At 40.1% G+C, this 9,756-nt stretch overlaps 1 protein-coding gene across 1 annotated transcript; it reads right to left on the bottom strand.

The window, feature by feature from the left end:
* Positions 1-1,358: 1,358 nt before the first annotated feature.
* On the bottom strand, positions 1,359-3,377 carry LOC124880080 (tripartite motif-containing protein 16-like). Its single transcript, XM_047384976.1, has one exon. It carries the CDS (start codon positions 3,360-3,362, stop codon positions 1,695-1,697), a length of 1,668 nt encoding a protein of 555 aa, XP_047240932.1. The 5' UTR covers positions 3,363-3,377; the 3' UTR covers positions 1,359-1,694.
* Between the last annotated feature and the right edge of the window lie 6,379 nt (positions 3,378-9,756).

The raw sequence follows: 9,756 nt of genomic DNA, 5'->3' as shown, positions 1-9,756 counted from the left end.
TTCAGGGGGTGTCAACTAAAGGGCAATGTACAAAGTGCATGTTGGCCTTTAAATATCCAAGATCTGGCAGGTGGGGCAGGGCAACGCCATTGATAGGTGGAGCTTTCTCTGCTTCATAAAAAGAAGATGAAGCTTTTATACCTGGACAATTGAGAGGATTGAAGCTTTCTTAGAGTCCTTATAATAGTACATACAGCTCAAAACAACAGCGGTCCAACATCAGTAGCCAGATCAGTCACTGTGTTTGAGAGAAACTATATTTCTACATGGCAAATAATTTTCTAGCAGGTGTTGTAGAGTACCAGAAAACCAACAGACAAGAAGTGTATGCTGCTGAACGATTCAGCTCTGTAACTTAATTATTAATTAAGAGAGATGTGTTTAAAATAACAGAGTGGAAAAAACACAGGTGTCAAACAGGTGGTCCTTATATCAGGATGAAGCAAGCAAGTATTGTATATGATGAAATATAGTGTATTCCTCTATGAAAGCCTGAGTAAAATGGGTGATTATAGACATTGTTCAGAGTAGCAGCATACTTATTTTGGAAAGGGAAACCATATCAAAAGCTAAATGCACACCAAAATCAGAAAAATGAGGAAGAAAATGGGAAACTACCATTCATATGGAATAAAGAATAGCCAAAATTGAAATGGTTCAGCTAATCTGCTCCGCGGTGATCAAAGCAGGTCTAGCATTACCTGGGAGTACTGTAGCTGTCTTGGGTCGTGGTGGAGGCAGACTTGCTTCTGTTCATGTCTTTTCATTGTCAAATTAAGCAACAACAATGACATTCAATTAGTCATAGTCAGTCTATAGCTTGTAATGCTCAACCTAACAGTTTGTCGATGTCAAAGTACCAGGTATTGGCCGTCTAATTACCAGTGATCCAAGGCAGAATAATACCTAGTAAGGTTCAAGCTAACCGCAGGTTGGAGTCAGAAAAATCTGCTAGTAATAAAATGTAAGAAAATATTATTCTTGGTATTTATTCATTGTTAACATTATACCAGCCTCCTAAGAGCAACTAAAATGAAAAATTCCTGAACACGCCATGATTAAGCAAAATAATTACATCTACCTTTCTAACTTCCTGTTTTAGCTAGCTGTGCTGTAGTGCTAACTTTAGCCAATATTTAAACAAGGACATTCAACTGATTTTTTTCCTCCAGCCATTTTAATTCTTTTCATTTTTGCTCAATAATAATAATAATAATAATAATAATGCTTTTTACATTTTATTTTGAGTTATTTTCCAACAAATGTGCTAATTTTTACGTGGCAGTTGTAGCAATTTTTCTATTTTAGTGTGTTGCAGAGATATAGATGCATAATGTTATATAATACAGAGGTTTGGCCAAGGTAAAACAGCTTTATTAATGTAACTTATGTACAAAGTAAAATGACATAAAATCAATTTAGGTTACACGAATCAATAAATCAAACATTGCATTTGGTCTGGTAAAATTTACAAAAGTAATTAGTTCATGTGGATATATGTTATTTTACAGTATCTATAGCCTAGCATCCTGTTCCATAAATAAACCTAAACAAAAACAAGATAAATCAAATTTCAAAGTACCTCCCATGAAGAATGATTGACAGTTGAACTTTCAGTAATGAGGACATAGTAAAACAATGATCTCACAGCAAAACATATGGAACTAATTACACAATTAAACCAACTAGTCCTATTAAAGTTTGATGAACTCAGCTGTGTCTCCTCCTGAATAGTAAAAATAGTAGTAAAAGAACTGAATCCCAGCATGTAGAGGCTGAGTGAATGTGGTCTGGACTCTGTGGAGGAGAGTCATGGTTTCAGAGACGCTGTAGAAAGACAGAATACCTGCTCTGTGGTCCAGATACACTCCTATTCTGGAGGAAACTGGACCTGATACTGGGGTTTTAATGTTGTTGTGATAAAATGTGTAACTGTTGCTATCACAATGTAATGCCCAGGATTTGTCATTGAATCCAAATGCACATTCATACGAGTTACCTGCTCTGCTGATATTGTGATATGAAACTGCCACTTTGACGCCTCCCCCTTTCCACTCCACTTCCCAGTAACAACGTCCAGTCAGACTCTCTCTACTCAGAACCTGTTTAGAATCAATGAATCTTTCTGGGTGATCAGGATAAGACTGTTGTTGTTTCATCAATGCAGCTCTTCTGTTCTCCTCAGACAGAAATAGATGTTTATTTGCTGTATGTGGATTCAGAGTGATGTGTTGAAAATATTTCAAGAAGTCAGCTCTGGTTTTTGGTTTTGGTCTTAACAGCAAGACATCAACTTCAGTGATTGTCAGTGAGATGTTTGTCCATGTGTCTCTCAGGATGTCCTGTAGTTTATCTCTGAGCTCTGACACAGCTGCTGTCACATCCTCAAAGTATCTCAGAGGACGAATATTGATGCTGGATGAGTGTGTAGACTCACTGAGTGCTGACAGTGAGGGGTAGTTGTGGAGAAACTGGTTGTGATCCTCTGTGTTTGAGAGCTGCTCCAGTTCAGCATCTTTCCTCTTCAGCTCAGTGATCTCCTGCTCCAGCTTCTCCTGAAGATCTTTGACTCGACTCACTTCAGTTTCCTGCTGGGATCTGATCTGCTGCTTCACATCAGACCTTCTTTTCTGGATAAAACGGATGAGCTTAGTGAAGATCATCTCATTGTACTCCACTGCTTTATCAGCAGAGACATTGATGGCCTCCACCTCCTGTTGAAGCAGCTTCAGATCTTTCTCTTGGTCCTGGATTCTCTCCTGGATTTGTTGTCGACTCACCTGGAGCTCCTTCTGCTTCTCAGTCCTTTCTACTGCAGCTGGGACTGTTTCATGACCTTTATGTTCATCCATAGAGCAGAGATAACAGATAGACTGCTGATCAGTACGACAGAAGATCTTCATCACCTCATCATGACGAGAGCAGATGTTTTCCTGGAGCTTCTTGGAGGGATCCACCAGCTTGTGTTTCTTAAGCTGTACAGCATCATAGTGAGGTTGGAGGTGATTCTCACAGTAGGAAACCAAACAGACCAGACAGGACTTGGCAGCTTTCATCTCCCTTCCAGTGCAGACATCACAGGCCACATCTTCAGGTCCAGCATAGCAGTGATCAGCTGGAGCAGCTTGGAGTCCAGTCTTCTTTAGATCCTCCACTAACTCTGCTAAGAGGATGTTCTTCTGCAGGACAGGCCTCGGTCTGAACTTTTTCCTGCACTGAGGGCAGCTGTAGATTCTCCTCTGATCTTCTTCATCCCAGTGGGTTTTAATACAGTTCATACAGTAGCTGTGTCCACAGGGAATAGTCACTGGATCCTTCAGTAGATCTAAGCAGATGGAACAAGATAAGTTGTTTCGATCCATTTGAAGTCCTCTCTGCATTATTTCAGCTCTCAGTAACAACGACTGTGTGAGTTTCTTTTCCTCATACCTGCATATAATCAACTAATGGGCAATGTACATGTTGGCTACACCTTAAAATCTCCAAGACCTGACAGGTAGGGTGGAGCAATGCCATCGAGAGGTGGAGCCTTCCCTGTTTCATAAAAAGAAGATGGAGCCTTGATAACTGTAAAAGGAAATGATTGAAGTTTTCTCAGATGGCTTAAAATAGTACATACAGCTCAAAACAACAGCAGTCCAACATCAGTAACCACATCAGTCACTGTGTTTGATAGAAACTATATTTCTACATAGCACAAAATAGTACTAGCAGATTTTGTAGAGTAACAGAAAATGAACAAGACAAGAAATACATGATGCTGATTTTGTGTAACTTAAATCATTAATTGAAAGGACGTGTTGAAAATAAGAACACTTTTGAGTTTATTCAGGATGGTTGTTGTGTGAAAACATGTGTCAAACACGTGGCCCTTATTTCAGGATCAAGCTACCAAATATTATCTCAAAAGCTTTTAAATGGAAACCAAAATCAGGAAGATGAGGTAGTAAATGGAAAACTACCATGCAATAAAAAATAGCCAAAATGGAAATGATTCAGCCACACATACAGGAGAATCTTATTGATGATGCTGTCACTGAATACAGGTGGAGACACAATAGGAACTATAGAACAATGGTGGGAATAACAGGCAGTGCAATGGTAGGATGTGATGAGGAATGAAAGAAACAAACTGGCAGCAAGTACTGCGAAAATCATGTTTTCCGATTTCTCCGGTGCTTTTGGCATTGTCAGGTTGGCACTGCTGGCTGAGAAGCTGGCATGGATGAAGGTGGACTTTGCGCTAATATCTTGAATTGTGGACTATTCTGTCCAGCAGACCTCAGTATGCTATATCACTGTACGTCAGACAGAGTAGAACTGTCCTCTCCACCTTCCTTTCGCTCTGTACACCACAGACTTTAATTACTGCTCTGAAACCTGCCACCTTCAGAAATTATCTGATGACTCTACAGTAGTGGGGTGTATTATGGGAGGAGATGAGAGTGAGTATAGGACGGTGGTGTACAACTTCGCCACATGGAGTGAGAGGACACACCTACAGCTAAATATGATGAATATGAACTTGAGAAGGACTAAGGCTCAAGTGAACCCCTCTAATATGAGTGGGGTCAGTGTGGATGTGGTCCAGCAATGTGCTCCCAAAGCTTCGTTCAACACCATATTCCTCTTGTAATTTTGCCATAACTGCTGGTTTGATCTCATACAGACTCAATGCTGTTTTATTTTGTTTAGTTAGATATTTTACCCTTTTTGTGTAGAACTTTGAGTGTTTGATTAGGTGAAGATTATTGAATCTGAAGAGCGAATTGTATCAGGGCTGTTGATTTGATAAATATTCACGTAGGTAAAGCGAAGGTGTTTGTGTTTATTTTTTTCAAGAGTGATTTGTCAGTCAAAATAAGGTCAAAGTTCCCCAAGTTTCGGCAGAAACGGTTGATTGAACAGTGACATCTAATAATAGTTATCAACTATTACTGAGAATTTAGTAATTGTAATTATCAAGGGCTTTGAGCCACAATTACAACAACAGAGGACATATCTGGTTTCGATTCATAAATGAGGATTTTTGGTTAAGAAATTAATTTTCTCAAATTATGATTTTTAATTATAATTCTTGATAAATATTAATTAATCAATAATCATAATCCCAAAAGTGGCTACCACAGTCATGTGTGCTGTTGTCTGCTAACAGACTTGGAATAATCAGGAGGTCTAGCCACGTTATTGGTGGAGGGACTGGACATTCTGACAATGGTGACAGAGGTGGATAATCAAATCAAAATAAAGACTATCCTGGATTGTCACTAGATGGTACGTGACGTGTCAAAATCAGCTATTGTTCCCTGAGGCGGTATCAGGCTGTCATTATATTAATAGACACCGTCCCCCCTGCTGCTGGCTTATCGCTGGAGGATGTCATTCCAGGTGAAGGAAAGCTAAAAGGTCCCCTCGTCCCGGTACATAGCTGTGTGGGCTCACTTTCTAATCTCCACTGCCTCCATGATCCAGCGCTGGCATTTGTTGTTTTGCATGCGGATGACCTTGGTCCACTCCCAATCCATAGTGTGGTTTTCCTGTTTGCAGTGATCCACAATCGCTGCTCTTAATTAAAATCTTTATTGGAATATGTCCTATGCAGTAGTAGTTCTTGCTTGAATTGGACCCTGAGTGAGCCCTTCCTTGAGCCATCCACCATTTTTCCCCTTTCGTGGTTGGTTCAGTAATACAAACATCCACAAAAATGGCCCCTGGATGTGGAGACATAGTTTCTTTAATTTTCCTAGTTGGACATAGCTAAAGGTAGCACCTAGCCACTCTAGCTAATGGAAAAGAAGATGTCACAGAATAACTTGTGCCTCACCCTACATTGGCATTATGTGGTTAGCAGCTAACATAACCTGATCTCCCTGTTTTCTGCAGCAACCAGGAAGCACCTTCAAAGTACTATGGAGGGCAAGCCAACTGACTGCACATACAAAAATGCAATAGAAAACTTCTTCAGGGCACATAAAATAAGTTCTGTTTTGGATATAATGCAAGTACGCCCTAAGGCTGCCCTGGCAACTGCCCATATGGCCCATATCAAAAAGCTCCACTGGTCTTATGTGAAAGACCAAGAAGATTGCTGGTGCAAAGTGGCCAGCTTATTCCCTGGACAAAAATACAATAGAAAATTTGTGGGTGACATCAGACATGTTATTTTAGTGGCAAAACTAAGACATAAAGAAGAGGTGCATTGGTAGTTTTCTACCTTCCATAGTGTTTCTCATATAATCCTAAATGTTTGGACCTGTCCTGTTTTGTGGATGAACCAAACCACACTGAGATGGACAAAGACAGGACAGAATGAATTATGACAGTGTAAAAGATGACCAGCCGCCCCTGGGATGGGTTGTACTTCTTGAATTGCCTCAGGAAGTACAGTCTCTGCTGGGCCTTCTTCTGAACATTGTCTATGTGTGAAGACCATCTCAGGGTTCGAGAAATCGTGGTTCCTAGGAACCGGAAGTTGTCCACAGCAGACACAGTATTGTTGAGGGTGATGGGGATGGTGTTCTCCGAAAGTCCACCATTATCTACACAGTTTTGAGTGGGTTCCAGGTGGTTCTGACCACATCAGCGTACCAGCCGATCCACCTCCTGTCTGAATGCAGACTCATCAATGTGCCGGATCAGCCCAATAGTTCTCCTGTCTGCGATGTGGATCTCTACAGCTCTTCTAGAGTTAACTCTGGAAGAGTTACCAATGGTAACCATCTCTCGGTAGGTTTGCAGCTGTGCGGTACTCTTTCCCTTGTCAGATGATCGATTGAACGGAGCTCTGAGAGATGTTAAAACTCTGCTATAAACTTCTCTACAGCTTTCCCCCTGACCCTGCTGTGTTCCTTTGTCTTCTTCATTTAAGGGAAAACAGTGTCAAGTCTCACTTTTGCTCAAGTGGTTGGGGTCCGTCCTGTAAAAGGTGGGTTGCGGGTTCAAACCCCCGCTCCATCTGTCTCAGTTGTTCTGTTCTTGGGCAAGACACTTCACCTACCTTTGCTTGCTGATGCTGGTCAGAGGGCTCAATGGCGGCGATTGAATGGCAGCCTCATTTCTGTCAGTCAGCCTCAGGGCAGCTGTGGCTACAATGTAGTCTACCACTGTCAGTGTGTGAATGTGTGGCTGAATGGGTGGATGACTGACTGTAATGTAAAACGCTTTGGATAAAAGCACTAAAGTGCATTTTTGTGTAGTTCTGTAGCTAGTCATCCAATTTACATTGTGCTAGCATTAAGGGTATCAATAACAGCAACTGTGCTAAAAATAAATCTTACAAGAAAATCTATACATTTATTGTATGTTTTTCCTCATTAAACATGCTTAATGTATGCAGTCCCTCGCTGTCCTCAGAAATGTGCGTCTGTCCATTTCAAGCTTAAACCTTCTTGTTTCTCAGTATAAATCTGGAGAGATGCATTTATGCGGGCATGTATATGCATGTATTTGTGTGTCAACATGTTGTCCTAACCTGCAGAAGGCAGCTGAAAAATATCTCTGATGCATGACCCAGGAGGTTCTGCATCTTTCCGACAACATAATGCAGAATCCCCTCAGGTGGCGACTATAACTCACATAGAAACAAGTAGACTCCAGAGAAAAGAAGTGTGTGTTTGGCGATGAACAAAAACAGCAGAAGAAAACAGCCATTATGAACTTGGTACATATATTTATTTTTTATTATATTTAGCCTAATTTTCTATCTTACTACTTTATCTCTTTGTTCCCTTAATTTTTTTTTTTAATTTGTGACTGAATTGAATTTACTTTTTACTTTTTAATGTCATTTTAATGTAATGTAATGTAATTTATCCTGCGATGGATTGGCGACCTGTCCAGGGTGTACCCCGCCTCTTGCCCGTGGACTGCTGGCACCAGTCCCCCCACAACCCACTCTGGGATAGGCAGTATAGAAGATGAAAATGACTTTTTAATGTATTTCTTTTTATTCTTCTCGTCCTTTTATCATTTATACATTTCCTTATCTGTTACGTTCCATTTCTTGTCCCTACCTCTGTTATTAGCATTACCTTCTTTCATTATTTTTCTAGTCTTTTTCATTCTTCCTTTTTCTTGTGATGTCTCATATTTAGTATATTTTCTGAGCCACAGCTCATAAATCCCAAAAAGCCATCGGAGTGTTTGCAGAAAGCAAAAAGAAAACAACGCACACATTGAATACTAACAAGCAGGAGAAGCAGGATGTTGGGAGTTTGTTTTATTAATGAAGCTCAGAGAAAGATGCACACACCTCCTACGTGTTTGCTTCTTGTTCTGGACGCCAAGACCGGTTCTTGTTGCGTAACATTATGCACTCCACTCTCCCACCAACTCCCACGTACTGAAACACAAAGCTCTGCTGTGGGATTGAGAAAGGGAAATGTGTGGGAAGACAGAGGCTGAGAGCTGGACTTCATTCTGATGAAAGTAAATAAATAAATAAAATATATTTTTCTACTTTTCATTCAAAATCTTGTTTAAATCTTAGATGTTTCATAATAAGACGTTTTCATTAAATGAATACATGGTGCTTTAGGATGTTTACATAATTCAACAGGGTATGGTTTATTTTAATTGCTGATTGAACTGTTTAACGTTTAAATTAGTCTTTATTTATGGGTACCTTCATAGATTTAGAAAATACCTGAATTTCTGAATAAACCTATGAAACACTAAGAAGATGTTTTAACATCAGATTGTAGCTGTCTGAGACTCATTATGGCCAGAGTTGGACCGTCCATAAGGTTTATTTGTTCCTCAAACTGTACTACAGGTCAGTCCAGCATTAAAATGGATTCTTCTGCATATATTTAGGAGAATACCTTTCATATTTATGCATAACTGTACAAAATAAAGCCAGAGGAAATCGTGAGATTCTCAAAGACCAGTGTTGTTTGTGACTGTCTCCTGAAAACATGCGGTCATTTTGATGCAGGTAAAAAGGAACCGGCCTTTCTGCAGTTTTTACATAGAGCAGAGCTGGACCAAGAACTTCAAGTGGGGGCCCACCTCAAAATAGCGCCACTGAACTACCTTTTATAGTGTCCATGCTTGAGTAGCTTTGAATTTTGCATGCAAAATACCTTGTTTTGTGGTTTACTTGGAGTCAAACCCAGAACCTTCTTGCTGCAAGGCAACAGTGCTTTTTCATGCTTACATTTTGCTCTTCGTCACTTATTTGTAAAGAGCTGACTGTAACCAGCTTTAGATTCAGGAAGGAAGGGTAGTTTAACGTTGCCTTGCTGATCTTTTGACACCCCTTACACCCTTAGAATGTTTTGCCAGCACACACAAGCTACAGAAATTACTGAAATATTTTCAAACTATGACTTTATCAAAATATCCTTTAAACTTTGAGGGTCTTTCTTATGTAGTGTAAAGCTGGTGCATTTGTCAGCCTGTCCTGTGTGAATTAAAGTTCTCAGTGGGGGCCCACTGGGCCAGCAGGGGCCCTTCTTCCACCAGTCCTGTTGTTACGGTTGTGAAGTGAGCCTTCAGTACCAGGAGCTCAATGTGAAAATGTTTTCTCTGTCTTTTTCTCACCTCTTTTCTTGCAGTGTTTGAGATATTTAGAACATGGGGTGTAGAAAACAATAACTGGATACAAGAAAGGGCAAATTAATCACATCTTGTTTTTCTTTCCCATAGAAAGTACTCCTAGCTCGGTGAATCAGTATATAGCTGTGTTGCTCTCCTAGATAAAACCACTAACAGGTACGGCTACCTTTAACTCTGTGTGCTGTATTTTTAATTCCC

Source organism: Girardinichthys multiradiatus, chromosome 14, assembly GCF_021462225.1.
Source record: "Girardinichthys multiradiatus isolate DD_20200921_A chromosome 14, DD_fGirMul_XY1, whole genome shotgun sequence".
NCBI classification, from domain to species: domain Eukaryota; kingdom Metazoa; phylum Chordata; class Actinopteri; order Cyprinodontiformes; family Goodeidae; genus Girardinichthys; species Girardinichthys multiradiatus.
The sequence above is the reverse complement of the archived record's forward strand: the minus strand, read 5'-3'. Positions and strand labels throughout refer to the sequence as shown.

Excerpts from the sequence above, each read along its gene's own strand:
- LOC124880080 (XM_047384976.1), bottom strand. The coding sequence starts at position 3,362 with ATGGATCGAAACAACTTATCTTGTTCCATCTGCTTAGATCTACTGAAG.